The sequence below is a fragment of the Eleutherodactylus coqui genome, chromosome 9, assembly GCF_035609145.1.
Source record: "Eleutherodactylus coqui strain aEleCoq1 chromosome 9, aEleCoq1.hap1, whole genome shotgun sequence".
In the NCBI taxonomy this organism is placed as follows: Eukaryota; Metazoa; Chordata; class Amphibia; order Anura; family Eleutherodactylidae; genus Eleutherodactylus; species Eleutherodactylus coqui.
In genome coordinates, this window is record NC_089845.1 from 88,935,594 (window position 1) to 88,954,295 (window position 18,702).

The 18,702-nt window shown below is 40.3% G+C and overlaps 1 protein-coding gene across 1 annotated transcript in view; it reads left to right on the forward strand.

Annotated features, from left to right (window-relative positions):
- The window catches only part of LAMA3 (laminin subunit alpha 3), a 205,905-nt gene that overhangs the window by 993 nt on the left and 186,210 nt on the right, over window positions 1-18,702 (forward strand). Inside the window, exon 2 of the mRNA XM_066578034.1 lies at window positions 16,698-16,850. Within this exon, the coding sequence (XP_066434131.1) occupies window positions 16,698-16,850 (153 nt within the window). The remainder of the gene's footprint in view (window positions 1-16,697; window positions 16,851-18,702) is intronic.

Sequence of the window (18,702 nt, forward strand, 5' to 3'; positions counted from 1 at the left end):
AAACATCATATCATAAATACAGTGTAATACACAACAGCTGTACACAAACATTATATCATATATACAGTGTAATACACAGAGCTGTACACAAACATTATATCATATATACAGTGTAATACACAGAGCTGTACACAAACATAATATCATATATACAGTGTAATGCACAACAGCTGTACACAAACATCATATCATATATACAGAGTAATACATACACCTGTACACAAACATCATATCATACATACAGTGTAATACACAACAGCTGTACACAAACATCATATCATATATGCAGTGTAATACACACACCTGTACACAAACATCATATAATATATACAGTGTAATACAATTATCATATATACAGTGTAATACAAATATCATATATACAGTGTATCATATATGCAGTGTAATACACACAGCTGTACACAAACATCATATCATACATACAGTGTAATACACACACCTGTACATAAACATCATATCATATGTACAGTGTAATACACACAGCTGTACACAAACATCATATCATACAGTGTAATACACACACCTGTACACAAACATCATATCATATGTACAGTGTAATACACAACAGCTGTACACAAACATCATATATACAGTGTAATACACAACAGCTGTACACAAACATCATATCATATATACAGTGTAATACACACACCTGTATACAAACACAGGATATACTTTACACAGGCACCTGATACAGACATTTTACACATGTACACATTATACTATACCCAGGTATCTTTTTACACACATTATACTATATACACACGTTATACAATACACACACACATACATTCTATAGACAGACAATTTCCACACACACAATATACTATACGCAAGCAATGTAAGCACATACATTATAATATGCACAGGTGCCTTATACACACATGTACACAAAGTGGACATTATATTATCCGCAGGCATCTTAGGGCTTCTTCAGAGGTTAAATAGCACTTTAAATCGTGGGGGAAAGGGGTCATATGAACAGGGCCTGTGTGCGTATAATCGTATTTGCGCATATAGTGTCTGAAGAAGGCCTTGGACACAAACACATCTTATACACACACATTATACTATTTACAGACATCTCATACACACATATTATACTATATACAGATATCTTATACACACATATTATACTATATACAGACATCTTATACACATACATACTATATAGACATCTCATACACACATTATACTATATACAGACATCTTATACACATACATACTATATAGACATCTCATACACACATTATACTATATACAGACATCTTATACACACATTATACTATATACAGACATCTTATACACACATTATACTATATACAGACATCTTATACACACATATTATACTATATACAGATATCTTATACACACATTATACTATATACAGACATTATATTATATACAGACATCTTATACACACATTATACTATATACAGACATCTTATGCAAACACATTATACTACGGTATATACAGACATCTTATGCACACACATTATACTATATATAGATATCTTATACACACATTATACTATATACAGACATCTTATGCGCACGCATTATACTATATACCGACATCTTATGCACACACATTATACTATTTACAGACATCGTATACACACATTATACTATATACAGACATCTTATACACACACATTATACTATATACAGACATCTTATACACACACATTATACTATATACAGACATCTCCTACACACATTATACTATATACAGACATCTCCTACACACATTATACTATATACAGACATCTCATACACACATATTATACTATATACAGACATCTCATACACACACATTATACTAAATACAGACATCTCATACACACATTATACTATATACAGACATCTAATACACACATATTATACTATATACAGACATCTTATACACACATTATACTATATATGGATATCTTATGCATACACATTATACTATATACAGACATCTCATACACACACATTATACTATATACAGACATCTCATACACACACATTATACTATATACAGACATCTCATACACACACATTATACTATATACAGACATCTAATACACACATATTATACTATATACAGACATCTTATACACACATATTATACTATATACAGACATCTTATACACACATTATACTATATATGGATATCTTATGCATACACATTATACTATATACAGACATCTCATACACACACATTATACTATATACAGACATCTCATACACACATATTATACTATATACAGACATCTTATACACACACGAAACTATATACAAACATCTCATACACACATTATACTATATACATACATCTCATACGCACATTATACTATATACAGACATCGCATACGCACATTATACTATATACAGGCATCTTATACACACACATTATACTATATACAGACATCTCATACATATTATGACAGCCTTGACTATGACAGCCGTGCCGGAGGATCCCCGCATCCCTGAAGTGATGCAAAGCGGTTTTCCCATGAAAATACCTCACATCCACCGGGAGTTCACATGGTGGGGAGCGTGATATGGGGGCAGGATTCATGGCCACATATCACGCTCGCCCGTGTGAAGTTAGCCTTAGGGCTACTTGAGATGGCTGTGATTTTAGAACGTTTTGGGGGCATGAAAAATCACATCCGCAAAATGTGAGGAAATGAAAGCATTGATTTTTTTTATATGCGAGAAAAGATTGGGCAGGGTCTATCTGTCTGCCTTTATTTTATGTGTGTAATAGCGCAAAGTCTGCACGGTAAAAAGAAACAGACTTTGGACTGGTTAATGCCCATACATGCTTCGTAGCAGCGAGCGTATTTGTGCATGCGCTCGTCTTAAGAAGCCCTTATTCTGCTCTTTCTAGCTCTCTGGACCGCCTGTATCCTGCCGTGTATATCCGCACATACTATAAGGTGAGCAGCGGACGTGGCTGCAGGAAATCTACAGTATTTGGGCTTCTTCAGACAACTATATGCACAAATATCCTCGCCTCAGCGCAACATATCTGCACAGTGAGCTGGGATGATTTGTGCGCGTCTGCGCATTGTACTGTATATTTTTGCGCACGCAGGCTCTGTTCATGTGCAGACGTGACACATCCCCCCGCCCTGGTTTTAATGGTTATTTAGCTTAATGAGGTCCAGATGTGTTCTGCTCCCAGAGTTTTTTGCGCAGCCTATTGTTACCTCCCATAGACCTCTATGGGTCCCTTTACTGCTCAAATACGCAGAAAGCTAGAGCAGGACCTATTGTTTTGCTTGGGCACTAAATGCACGCAAGAATATCATTCATGAGAACAAACCCACAGATATCATTAGATTATATTCTCTGCGTATTGCGCATCAAGTCCGGCGCGCGCACGTAATGTGCAGTGCCAATATGTCTGTCTGTGATTTTTGTTTCACACGTGTTTTGGGCAATTCGTGTGAGCGGTAACATTACCACTTATGGGAGATTGGTACAGCGTATTCTGCGCGCAAAACACATGCATGGAATACGCAATATCGATACCCTCAAGGGAGCCTGGCCTTAGGGCTTAAACCCATGTACGTGTTTTTGCCACGTTTTGTGGCCATGAAAATCGTGGCCGCAAAATGTGACGAAACAAAACCAGAAAGATGCAGGGAAATAGAGCAGGTCCTACCTTTTCATGTGCGCGCAGAATGCACTTATGAAAGCGAATCCATGGAAATCAATGTGTTCTACGTTCTGTTTTTAGCATGCACAGATTTTGTGCGCGTAAATAATGGTGCATACACGGTCGTGAGAAGAGAACCCCATTAATGTCAATGGATTCGCACACACGTCCGTATTTTGCGCACTTATTTTGTGGATGTCGGAAGAAACTCAGCTTGTTCTACTTTTGTGCGCATTTGCCCACCAAAGGTCCCCAGTCTATGAGGGTGCGTACAATGTGTAAAAAATAGCGTAATTTTGCTGGGAAAAGAACACATTTGGCACACATTAGACTAAATAGCTCACACGCCTTTTTGCGGCAGTCTGATGCGTTTGCTTTTTTACGGCGCTACATCAGAAGCCTAGCATGGGTGTTCCGTGCTAGGGGCAGTGGGTTTTCAGCTGTCGGATGACAGCCTAGCACTTGCTGTAATAGCATGGACCAAATAAACTGTCAATCACTGCTGTTTAACCCTTTACTTGTCACCTATTGGATACCCGCAATATGATTTGCTATAAAATCCAGAGGCTTGAAGATGGCTTTATAATACACTGCTATACTGAAGTATGGCAGTGTATTATAAGAACAATCAAAACTGGTGAAATGCAAGTGGGACGAAAGCTAAAAGTAAAAAAATAATAAATTACAAAAAAAATTAGAAACAAAAAAAGTCAAAACCCTACCTTCTCCCTCTAAGGGCTTATTCCGACGTGCGTATATTGGCCGGGTTTTCACACCCGGCCGATATACGCTGTCCCTCTCTGCAGGGGGAGGAGGCTGGCAGAGACAGGAGCAGTGCACTGAGCTCCCGCCCCCTCTCCAACCTCTCTCCGCCCCTCGCTACTAGTTGCAATGGAAGGGGCAGGGTGGAACATAGCTCCGCCCCCATCCAGGCCCTCCCGTTGCAAACAGTGGCAAGGGGCGGAGAGGGGGCGAGAGCCCAGTGCACTGCTAATGGCCCGGCCCTCTTCCCCCTTCAGAGAGGGACAGTGTATATCGGCTTGGTGTGATATACGCACGTCGGAACAAGCCCTTAGTATGTAAAAAACCGTACAAGTCTTTGAACATGGCCTAGAAAAAAAAAGACATAAAAGAAGAAAGTGAAAAAAAGCCCTAAATCTGGTATCAGTATAATTGTACTGAGCTGCAGAATATTATTGCACATATTATTTATATTGCACGTTGAACTCCATAACAAAAAAAACATGTCAGAATTTAATATTTTGTTTATCTTCCCTCTGGAAAATGGAATAAAAATTGATCAAAATGATATATGTTCCCAACAATAGAATAAACGAAGACTGGAGTACATCCCAAAATAAACAAGACCTCATACAGCTCTGTCGATGGAAAAATAAAAATGTTACGGCTTTTGCACTACGGCGACACAAAAGCAAACCTTTAATGCGTTTTAGTGTACAAAAATAGAAAAAAAAAAAAAACGTATAAACTTGGTATCGCTGGAACGCCATATAAATGAAATCCAGAAAAGAATTTTGGAATTTTTTTCCCCCAATCTCCCTTAAAAAAAAATTATACAGAATACCTAATTTGTACCCCAAAATGATGCCATTACAATATACAACTTGTGTAAAAAAAACAAGCCCGCGTGTCAGTGAAAGAATTAAAAAGTAATGCGACAATAAAAAAAAAAGAAAAATTAGTTGGTCATTAAGGTGCAAACTTCGGGTTCAGAATGCTAAAAGTTTAACACAGTTGTTTTGCAGTCACGGTTTTTTACCCCCAATGGATGTCGCTGTATGGGGAACATAGTGGTATCTGCGGCCCATAGGCTTGGTGTATGTGTTTTACTAGATTTTCTGGTACTGCAATGCAGTTTCTAGTACTATATGGGGTTACATTAGCAGTGCAGTCAGAGGATCTGGTGATAAATGGGGTTACAGTAGCAGTATATTGGGGTTTCTTGAAATATATGAAGTTACATTAGCAGTTCAGTTGGGTTTCAGATAATGTATAGGATTACCCAGCAGTACTATTCCCAGCAGCATATATTCCCAGAAACATTACATTTCTGGGAATATATGGGCTTACACTCGCAGTACATTGGGCTTTCTGGTCATGTGGGATTCAACTAGCACTATAGAGGAATTTCTAGTGATGAATGGGATTATACTAGAGTTCAAGGAGTTTCTGTTAAGATATAGTAAAGGAAAAGAGGTCCCTAATGCTATATAGATGACTGAGATACAGTGGATATAAAAAGTCTACGCACCCCTGTCAAAACGTCGTGTTTTTGTCATGTTAAAAATTTTGACAAAGATGAATCATTTCAGATTTATTTCCACCTCCAATGTGACCCGTTATCTGTATAACTCCATTGAAAAACGAACTGAAGTCTTTCAGGGTGTAAAAAACCCTTTTGTTACATTCATGCAGGTGTTATTCGCATTGTCTGCTCAAATGCAATAAATTTAAAGCTGAAGGAAAGGCTATAGGGATGTACACACACACGTTCAGACACTGTTCACACCAAGCACAAACTAGGCATGCATACAAACACCCATAGGGAAAACAGGGACATCAGACCCAACAACAGACTGGACGGTGTCATACTTACCAGTGCACTAAACAACTAGACAGATGGGAATATTTGTAAGTAATGTAGGTATAAGGTATTGGTTAATATTTTGGCCAAAATACGTAAGCCCGCAAGCCCGCATGACATCAAAATAAAGATATGTTATGCTGATAGATACCCATCCAAAAAGACTGAATGCTGTAATAAAGGTGTTACGTGTTGCTCCTGGGACCTGTAGTTCTATGGGTTTTCCAGGAGCACACTTACACAGGTGTGGGATGATTGAGCTAGCTGGGTGTGTGGATTGCTCCAGTCAGCCAATCATCACCTGTCTGTGTAGATAAATTCCAGCCCCTTTTGCCAGAGGGTGCTCCTCCCCCACAGCCCAGACATATGAAGAATACAGGAGATGGGTGCCACATGCATTACACAACCAGGACTTGCCAGAAATTCCTGCAGCTCCTGTAGTATTGCTGTAGGCCTCTTGAGAGCCTCCAGGGTCAATTTTCTTCTGGTCTTTTCATCACTTTTTGAGGGGCGCTCAGTTCTTGGTAATGTTACTGTTGTGCCAAATGTAATCCCCATTCTTGATGACCGTCTTCACTGTGTTCTCTGGTATATGTAATGCCTTGGAGATGTTTGGTCCCCTCCTCCTGACTGATACCTTCCAACAATCAGATCACTTTGATGTGTTGTAAGATCTTTACGGACCTTCTACCTAAGAAAGTGTTAGGAAAATCCTCCTAGAAATGAACTTTATATGGGGGTAATCAGAATCCCTGTAAATAATGGCAGCGGAGTACTGACTACTATTTTTCATGAGTTTAAATGTGATTGGCTAATTCTGAACACAACCACATCCCCGAATATAAGAGGGTGTTCACACTTATGCAACCACATTATTTGAGTTGTTTTTTTTTCCACCATAGATGATTTCACCTTGTTTTTCTATGGAATTGTACAGAAAACGGGTCACAGTGAAGAGGGAAATAAATCTGAAATGATTCATCTTTGTCTGATTTTTTAACATAACAAAAACCTGGCATTTTAACAGGGGGGTGTAGACCTAGTATATCCGCTGTATGCCTCCTGTGACACAGGTGCACTTTTCCGTTCCATGTCTGTAAGTCTAGGTGTGTTTTGCTGTCAATTTTTATGGTCAGAAACAGGTTGACTAAATGCAAACATATGTCATCACAATCCAAATAGGTGTTACCTGCTTGTTATTCTGCGGAACTATGTGATATATGTTGTGATTTTCTGGAAATGGAGATTTGGACCAAACTACTTTGAATCACATTAGAACGTAGACATACTCATTCATATGTCAGATACATATAATAGTAATCCATGCTGTATCTCAGCAGATAGATAGATTACACTGGAGAACAAAAAATACATTTTCTTATGCTACCTTACGCAACTTGTGCGGGAGCCAACTAGAGGGAGGGCCATCCTGGACTTATTATTAACTAACAAACTGGACAGAATCACGGGGGTGCAGGTGGAGGAACACTTGGGAAATAGTGACCACAATATAATTTCCAACTGGTATTCAATTGGAATCACTATCAGGGAGCGACAAAAAAACTAAACTTTAGTAAAGCAAAATTTGATCAGCTCAGAACTATTATTGGCATCATTAATTGGGATAGCGTTCTCAAAAATAATAGTACAGGCGACAAATGGGGTAAGTTTAAAAACAACCTAATTACCTCATGTGAGCAGTTCATACCCTTTAAGAATAAAATAACTGCAAGTAGAAGGAAACCAATGTGGCTCGACAAGACTGTAAGGAGGGCAATAGGCGAAAAAAAGAAAGTGTTTAAATTATTAAAACAAGAGGGCAAGTGAAGAAGTGCTAAAAACATACAGGAAAAAAAACAAATTATGTAAGGTAAAGATAAAAACTGCCAAGTAGAAGGCAGAAAGATTGATTGTCAAAGAGAGCAAAAATAATCCCAAACTATTTTTCAAATATATAAATGGTAGAAGGATTTGCAATGAGAGCACTGGCCCTTTATCGGATAATGCAGGAGAAATCATAGAAGATGATGGGGGGAAGGCAAATCTGTTCACTTGTTTTTTTTCTCAAGTGTATTCACGAAGGAAAAAGAAATGTCACATGAGATGCAAGGGGATAAAATGAACCCCCCACAAAATATCACCAGCCTAACTCAAGAGGAGTGCAGAACCTGTTAAAAAAGATTAAAATCGACAAATTGACGGGCTAGATAGAATACACCGTAGGGTTTTAAGGGAACTAAGTGACGTGATAGACAGACCTCTATTTCTTATATTTAGGGACACTATGGAGACCGGGGTTGTACCACTGGATTGGCGTATTGCCAGTGTAGTTCCAATATATAAAAAGAGGTCAAGAAGGGAGCCTGGTAACTACAGGCCGGTAAGCCTCACTTCAATAATTGAAAAAATATTCGAGGGGTTTCTGAGAGATGCCATCCTGGAATACCTCAAGGAAAACAATGGTACTGTAATTGGGCCACGGTCACTTGTGGGGGCCACAGGGTTCAGTATTAGGCCCCATTCTGTTCAATATATTTATCAATGACCTGATAAAGGGATTGCAGAATAAATGATTACAGACAATACAAAATTATACAAGGTAATTAATACAATGGAGGACAATGTACGGCTACAAATGGACCTAGATAAGCTGGGGGCTTGGGCAGAAAAGTGGCAAATGACATTCAATATTGATAAAGGTAAGGTTATGCACATGGGCTGGAGAAACGGATGTCACCAATATACACTAAATGGGGTACTGCTAGGAAAAAGGGATATGGAAAAAGACCTGGGGGTACTAGTTGACTGTAGACTTGACTGGAGCAATCAATGCCAGTCAGCTGCTGCAAAAGCAAATAAAGTCTTGGGGTGCATTAAAAGAGGTAAAGGGTCGAAGGACGAGAACATTAATCTTCCACTATATAAGGCACTTGTCAGGCCTCACATGGAATACTGCGTACAGTTCTGGACACCGGTGCTCAGGAAAGATGTTGCAGTGCTTGAGGGGGTTCAAAGAAGGGCAACTAAATTAATAAACGGGAGGACTGGAATTCCCAGAAAATTGGGATTATTCACCCTGGAAAAAAGACGTTAAGGGTCGACAAAATAACTATGTATAAATACATTAGGGGACAATACAAGGATCTCTCCCATGATCTGTTTATACCCAGGAGTGTGACGGTAACAAGAGAGCATCCACTACGACTAGAAGAAAGCAGGTTTCATCACCAACACAGAAGGGGATTCTTTACTGTAAGAGCAGTTAGACTGTGGAATTCTCTGCCCGAGGATGTAGTGATGGCAAAATCCATAGAGGAGTTTAAGAGGGGACTAGATGCCTTTCTAGAGTGCTACGATATTACAGGACATAGACATTAAATAACCAGTGGGGTGGTTCTTGATCCGGTTTTTGGAGTCAGGTAGGAATTTTCAAACTTTGATCCAGGGATTATTCTGACTGCCATTATGGAGTTGGGAAGGATTTTTTCCCCCAAAGGGACTAATTGGATTCTGCCTCATTGGGTGGGGTGAGGTGTGGGGGTTGAAACAGGCTGAACTAGGTGGACATTGTCTCCCTTCAGTTCTAAAAACATTTCCTAGAACTGATTCTGTAACACAAAGTGATGCCAGCTGCTTCTAAACCACAACAGAATCACTGGAATTAACATAAGTAGACAAGGTAGTACTATGGTTCCCCACTGAACCACTTCCTCCATGTAAGAACCCACACCATGTTAATAAGCAGATTAAGGGCTCGTGCATTCCACTGTATTACGGAGCCTGTATTGGGCCCATACTGTACATTCCGGGTGCCTTTGATTTCATACATATTAATCAATGAGAGAATCAAAGTGGCTTTTTCCAGTACATACCATATTATGCAGGTATTCACTACAATCATTGCTTGTAAGGGAAAATATGATGCCTCACTGAGACACCATAGAGTGGCACAAGACCCCATAATGCAGCCCCATTGGGATACTGTTTGCCGCTGTACAGGGTCCTTGCCAAAACCAGAGTTGTGGATGGTGGCAAACTAGGCAATTGATTACTACCCCTATTCCTAAAGAGGCACTCCCTGGTGATCTGTTGTACTGGACTTTTGCCCTGGATCCCTTGCAGAGCAGCACGTAGTTGAAAACTGTGTCAGAGAAGGGACCCATAGGCTCTCTGCTTTGCCATTCTCTATGCCACAGTCTACTTTAGTAAATGGCAGAACCACGTACAAGACATCAGTATCCCGATGCTGATGACATAGTGATGTACCTGCACTGTCTGCACCAAGTCATTGAATTAAAAAGCCAGAGGATGCATCGGTCACTGCCCCGTCATGGGATCGAGGTTAGGTGAGTCTAAGTGTTTTTAGGGGGTAAAGAGGGCACTGTTACCTACTGCTGAACTATTATATGTTTGGGGCACTAGTACCTAGTTGCACAATGTAATACAAAAACAGTATTTGTGTTTTTTTATGTGTGTTACATTGATCTTGGCGTCCTTTAGAAATAGAATCATAGAATGGTAGAGTTGGAAGGGACTTCCAGGGTCATCGGGTCCAACACCCTGCTTAGTCCAGGATTCACTAAATCATCCCAGACAGATGTCTGTCCAGCTTTTGTTTGAACACTTCCATTGAAGGAGAACTCACCACCTCCCGTGGCAATCTGTTCCACTCATTGATCACCCTCACTGTCAGAAAGTTTTTTCTAATATCTAATCTGTGTCTCCTCCCTTTCAGTTTCATCCCACTGTTTCCAGTCCTTCCTTGTGTAGATGAGAATAGGGCTGATCCCTCTGCACTGTGACAGCTCTTCAGATATTTGCAGACAGCAATTAGCTCTCCTCTCAGCCTTCTTCTTTGCAAGCTAAACATTCCCAGATCCTTTAATCGTTCCTCATAGGACATGATTTGCAGACCGCTCACCATCTTTGTAACTCTTCTCTGAACTTGCTCGAGTTTGTCTATGTCTTTTTTAAAGTGGGGTACCCAGAACTGGTATTCCAGATGAGGTCTGACTAAGGAAGAGTAAAGGGGGATAATTACCTCACGTGATCTAGACTCTATGCCTCTTTTAATACATCCCAGAATTGTGTTTGCCTTTTTGGCTGCTGCATCACATTGTTGACTCATGTTCAGTCTATGATCTATTAGTATACTCAAGTATTTTTTGTTCCTAAGATTTTTATTCAAAATTTTTCATACAATTATAATAACACGCTTGCTTGAGTTGCAGCATAGTTACTCTTAGGCTCTGTTAGCTCAACCATAGCCTGTTACAACTTACAGTAAAAAATAAAGTCTAAGGATAAGGAGTAAAGGGAGAAAAGAAAGAAAAACAAAAAAAATACATAATATAAAACTATCAGCAACTTTGCATGAACAACTTCCATAAAGATACAGTATTTAAATACACAACAGAGACAAGAGACAAACACAATGGACAGGGGGACATCAGGAAACGGGTTGGGGGGAAGTGAGGGGGGAGTCAGGGTGACTGGAATATCCTACTAAGCTCCTTTGAAGAGTAATGCCCAGGCCGAACTGTGCCCAACGACACCAAGGTCACTGCTTATATCTGGCCGGTGTCTACCATACCGAAGTCTTTTTCACATGTGCTACTGCTTAGCCCAATTCCTCCCATTCTGTATGTGCTTTTTTCATTTTTCTTACCCAGATGTAGGACTTTGCATTTCTCCTTGTTAAATACCATTCTGTTAGTCGCTGCCCACTGTTCAAGCTTTACTAGATCTTTTTAAATACTCTCTCTCTTCCCTAATGTTAGCTATCCCTCCTAGCTTTGTGTTATCGGCAAATTTGATCAGTTTTCCATCAGTTCCCTTCTCCAGGTCATTTATAAAAATGTTGAACAACACTGGGCCTAGGACAGAGCCTTGTAGTACCCCACTTGATACATTCTTCCACTTGGATGTGCAGCCATTTATGACCACTCTTTAAGTACGATCGCTCAGCCAGTTGTGAATCCACCTAACAGTTGCCTTGTCAATCCCATATTTGGTCATTTTTTCAATAAGTATGGTATGAGATACTTTCTCAAATGCTTTACTAAAGTCAAGTTGTACTATATCCACTGCATTTCCCTGATCAACCCAGTTGGTGATTCTGTCATAGAATGAAATTAGATTTGTCTAGCATTGCCTTGTTTGTTACAAACCCATGCTGGCTCTGGTTAATTACTCCATTTTTATCCAAGTACTTGCATACATGCTGTTTAATAATTTGTTCAAAGATCTTTCCCAGTATAGAAGTCAGACTCACAGGCCTGTAGTTTCCTGAATCCACCTTCTTCCCTTTTTTGAAGATAGGGACTAAATTTGCCCTTTTCCAATCTTCTGGGACTTCTCCTGTTCTCTAGGAATTTTTAAAGATTATAGCAAGTAATTCATCCATTACCTCCGCTGCTTCCTTTAGTATCCTAGGATGTAATACATCTGGACTTTGAGACTTGAATTTGTTTAAATTATCTAAGTGTTCCCTCACCATCTCTCTGCTTCTAGATAGCCTGCATTCTTTTGTTCCCACAATAGCCCAGGGAAGATCAGTTGATGTTCCATCTACTTTCTGAGAGAAAACAGATACAAAATAGGAATTTAAAAGTTCGGCCTTCTCAACATCATTCTTAACTAGAGATGAGCGAACGTACTAGTTTAGGGCTATTTCGCAATTGAGCATTGCTTTTTTTGAGTAACTGCCTACTCGGGCGAAAAGATTCGGGGAGCGCTGGGGGTGAGCGGGGGGTTGCAGAGGGGAGTGGAGGGGGGGGGGAGAGAGAGAGCTCCCCCCTGTTCCCCACTGCTACTCCCCCCCCCCCCCCGTGCCCCCCGAATCTTTTCACCCGAGTAGGCAGTTACTCGAAAAAGCGATGCTCGATTGCGAAATAGCCCTAAACGAGTACGTTCGCTCATCACTATTCTTAACCAATTCTCCATTTTCATCTTGTAAGCATACAATAGCATCTTTGACTTTTCTTTTGCTTTTGACATACCCCTCAAATCCTTTTTTATTGCTTTTGGCCTCTGTTGCAAGCCTCAATTCATTATCAGCTTTAGCTTTTCTGACACTTGCTCTTCAGTTTCTGCAGACCACATTATATTTCTTCCTTTTTTTAACATGTGTGCAAGTTCTGTGTTCATCCATCCTGGTCTCTTTAAATGCCTCCTTTTAGGAATCATTAACGATTATGCTTTAGGAATCTCATTTCAAAATATTTTCCAACCTTCTTGGACATTTCGGTTCTTAAGAACATCCAGCCATTGGATTCTTCCTACCCTATTTCTGAGTTTATTAAAATCTGCCTTTCTGAAATCCAACCTTGAGGTCTGAGTTTTCTCAGGTCTTCCTCCCCTTTTTATCCAAAATTCAAGGATAGCATGATCACTGCCTCCTAAGGTCCCAGCCACTCTTACTTCCTCAACAAGATCCCCTTGTTTTCTCTTCTTCCTTTTGGAAGATAAAGTTGTCAGCAAGAGCGGATAAGAATTTGTTGGATCCATTACTTTTACCTGAGAGAGATTCCCAACATAATCACTATGTCATGCTTTTTTGAGAGCTTGGCCATCAGATGTACAAAGGGTTCATCAATATCTTCTGCTTGTCCAGGCGGCCTATAGTAAATGTCTACAATGGTGCCCTTTCTGTTCTCTCTCCTTGTATTCTTACCCAAACAGTTTCTACAGAACTCCCATACTCTGAAGCTTGAATCTCTGTGGAGATGATGCTTTCCTTACATACAATGCAACACCTCCTCCCCCTTTTTAAGGTCTGTTTCTTATAAATAAGTTATATCCTTCAAATAGTTCTTGGACTGTTAGAACTGCTTCTTTGAAAAAGCTGCATTGTACATTGATTTCATTGCGCAGCAGTTGTGCCTTTCTGTGCAAAGTGTGCCTTGTACAGCTGTGCAAGTAAGATCTGTTTGGGTAACACAGATAAAGGTATTATATTGTGACTCATGAGATAAAAGTATTTGCTGGAGAATAGTTCCTGATAATCTCACTACTCGGCATGTTGTCATTAAGTATTACTGGGTGATTCAGAGTCGCTTTCTATATTTAGAGCTATCGTGTCTCATCATGTAGTCACTTAGAATAGTGCAGCGGGCGGCTTTTCTTGTCAAACTTTGAAAATTAGACTCTTCCAACATTTTCTTCTGTACACTTGTGCTTTAGTGGTTTTTTAATAAATTGGCACTTGCTCAAAGACTTATGGAACATTAAAAAGTAATATCTACCCCATGAGCAAATGCAAAAAGGTTCACTGGGAGCATCACATGACATTCTGATACAAGACGTTACAATATACATACTTGGAAAATATATTTGTGCAGCGTATTATGCACGCAAAAATTTGTCTGTGTTATATGCAGTAAATGCATATACAACACAAATGCATTAGTGTAAATAAGCCCTAAGATGTGTAGTTTAAGCCTTACTTTAAGGGTATGTTCATACATAGTGTCGATACTGCAGATATTCTGCACATAATTTCCGCATGGAAAGTCCACAGCATTAGGCCTCGGTCACATGGGCGATTTTCCGTGTGATCTGCTGATGCGCATGCGATGTGCGATTTTATAAAACCATTGCTTTGCAATGGTATCGGACACATGAGTGCTTTTTTATGCACTCGTCTGATAAATTATAGAACAGAAATCGCAGATCGCACCTATCTGCGATCTGCGATTCCTGTTCTCTTCTCTATATGCGCTCAATGGGGCCGGCGGCAGCAGCGCCGACCCCATTGAGAACATATAGTAGACAAATCATTCTCCTCTGCCACAGCTGTAACAGCTGTGGCAGAGAAGAATGATGTTTGCCCATTGAATTCAATGGAGTCGGCAATACAGCCGGCTCCATTGAAAGCAATGGGCTGCCGGCGATCGCACAATAAATTTTCGGGAAGGGATTAAAAATATAAGCCCTTCCCTGAAATTCATCCAGAAATGTGTAAAAAGTAAAAAAAAAAATACTCACCTTGTCCCGGCAGACGGAGTTCAGCCGCGGCCGGCCGGCAGTTCTCCTGAACTGCTCTGAGTAGTATTCAGCAGCCGGGGATTTAAAATCCCCGCCTGCTGAATGAGCTGCCTCTGATTGGTCACAGCCCTCTCCAATCAGAGGCAGCTCTCACTCACCCATTCATGAATGGGTGAGTGAGTGCTGCCTCTGATTGGCTCAGTGCAGGGACCAATCAGGGGCAGCTCTCAGCTGAATGACAGCATTCATGAATTCATGAATGGGTGAGTATATTTTTTTTTTTACTTTTTACACATTTCTGGATGAATTGCAGGGAAGGGCTTATATTTTTAAGCCCTTCCCGAAAAATCATCCCGCGCTCGCCGGCAGCCCATTGCTTTCAATGGAGCCGGCTGTATTGCCGGCTCCATTGAATTCAATGCGCTGGACAGCGCTGCACTGCTCCGGCCCGTTTCTAATGAAACGCGGCTAGGAGCAGATTTTTGGGCGATTTTTCGGCCCTGGTCACGTGATTTGCGGATGCACATCCGTCATGCAATCCGCAAATCGTGGGAAAAAACGCCCGTGTGACCGAGGCCTAAATAGCACAAGCCATGCTGATGAGCTGTTGACAAATCTTATCCACAATAGTGGAAGCTACCATATACTTCAATGGGACCTTAAATAATTGAGGGGGAGGGAGTTTACCTGCGTCCGATGCTTGGAAAAGAAGACAGCTGCCGCTATTTAAGCTATTAAAAGTCGTTCCAAGGATTTCTGCTGAATGACGGAATTCCGCACTGCAGCGTATTTTTCACGTGATATGCCCATGTGAACAGACGAGAAAACGTCCTCGGGACTCGATCATGGCTATTCTTCATCAATTTGATTTTACAGCGCGTGCGGGTGGCCATAAAAACCCATACGCTCGTGTGAATGAGGCCTTATACTGCTCTCAGTGAGGGCTGTAGAAGGATGGTGACAGTCTCTTTAAACAGGTGTATTACCAGAAGTTAATTCTACTTTGTTAAACTTCAACTGGGAACGGGATTTATTTGTTACACTTCCGTGGACGTGGCGTCTCACGGTCTCCTATATATTGTGGTTGCATTTTTTGCGCAATAATGAACTGGATGTTTACAATAACTTGTTTCTATTAATTTTCAGGTTATAAATAATTAAAAAACATGTAGAAATAATCAACTTTTATTTATATATTTCAGTAATGTTACATAATAAGTAGTGGTAAGGGGGGGTATGCGATTCTTGGAAATTAAGAATCACGAGGGGTCTGTGAGAGTCCACAATTAAAGGTTAAATATGGTTTGGAACTGGGAAAACTCATCTGATCATATTATCAGCCTACTAGTTAATTCTGATTGCACTGTAGGAAATTATGTGTTTAATAACCTGCTTTCCTTCAACTTCTTACGGTTGTTTTTCACCTCACAGGGGCAATCTTGTGATTTCTGTTCCTCTTCCAATCCGAATAAAGCCCATCCTGCTTCCAATGCCATTGATGGCACAGAACGATGGTGGCAAAGTCCCCCGCTATCCCTGGGCTTAAGATACAATGAAGTCAACGTCACTATTGACCTTGGACAGGTAAGCAGTGCTACCTTACTTAGATTACCATGCCTTCCATTGATTGCTTCTTAATATTAATGATCCACCAGCTTACCATTTGTAAACCCCTGTCCGTGGTGCTGATGGGAGGAGTAGCGTTCTAGCGTAGCGAATAATAAGATAAAGTTGCTTATGTACGCTCTCTAATTACGGTAATTAATTGGAATTACTTGACGTGTAGAGTTGCTCCACCTCAGCACCAGCTATCTAAATAAGGTTGATTTGCGCGGGTGTCTGCGCATAGAACTGTACCATTATGCGTATACAGCGTTATGCGTAGTCACAGCGTTTGTAATTCTGATTTACTTTAGTTAACACCATGGGACTTGATAGAGATATTGTGTATGTAAGATCTACTGCTTTATGTATAATAGCATTGCTGCTGAATATATGATGAATATGTTACTGTGTCTGTGACAGATATGTAGCTGTATATGATAGATAGGTGCTGTATAGATGATATGCTGCTGAATATGTGATAGATATATTACTGTATATATGGTATACAAATGGTAAATGTTACAATACTTTGGCAAGACCACCTATCAATGACAAGTCAATGTCCAACCTTCCAACAGGTCTTATAACATGACTGTGAATATAAGCTAAAAGTAGAGTCTTCTTCAGAAGGAAAGGATAATCATGCGCAGACAGCTGTTTCAGGGACGTTTGCTCCTGATCAGCGTATAGTAGGATTCTCGATGGCTGGGTGAGAGGCCTATGATGTAGCGTGGGAAGGGTATAGTTTCTCCTTGAGGAGAGCACTTAGAAGGTGTGTGGAGACTTAAAAGGCCATGCATGTTCCTCACATAAATTTGGTATGCACATGGGAGATGCTGCAATGCCTCGGCGGCGGCACCTGTTAGAGGGTAGCTTTTCTATGAGTCAATGTCCAGTCTTTAAACAGACCTTAGGACATGACTGGGAATATAAGCCAAATTTGGAATTCTAATGGTGCCCCCTTCAAACTTCTACAAGGAAAAGATTGTTCCCCTCCCGACCCACATCATGAGCCTTTGGACCTCTCATCGAGCCAGCGAGAAAAACCTACTGCACACTGATGAGGAGCAAAAACCCTGAAACAGCTGTCTGTACCCGGTTATCTTTACCTTCTGGAGAAGACTCTGACTTTGGCTTATATTCCCAGTCATTGTTACAAGGCTTGTTAACAGGTCAGACATTGAGTTATAGGAATGCAACCTTCCAGTAGGTGGAGCTGCCGAAGCATTGTAGCATCCTACATTTCCCAGAGGAGCCTACTAGGTTGTCTCCTCAAGGAGAAACTGTACCCCTCCTGACTTACTGTATAGATGTATGTATGATATGCTACTTTATGTTTAATAGAAGTGCTGTGCTGTATGTATAACAGATATGTTGCTGTGTACTAGTTGCTAGGTTGCAATGTTTCCCCAGGATACGGCTTATCATAGGAAATGAGAAGTAGATTATGAATCAGTTTATTATTACTTTACCCTTGATAAGTTTTCATTGAAATCTGTCATTGCAGAGTATGAGCTCTGACGCTGCACAATGGTTGGCATGTTATGACTATACATTATATTATAAAAGTATGGTCGATGAATGTATGAAGACACTCAGAAATACTGATGTGGTCCCTTGTACTGTTATGGTGAACCTAACAGATTATCATAGTATGTAAGGCCAAAAAAGACATATGTCCATCCAGTTAAGCCTATTACCTCCCAATGTTGATTTAGAGGAAGATTTAAAAAAAACCAATGAGGTAGAAGCCAATTTTCCCCATTTAAAGGGAAAAAAATTCCTTCCTGATTCCAATCTGGCAATCAGAATAATCCAATTCACTTGGCTT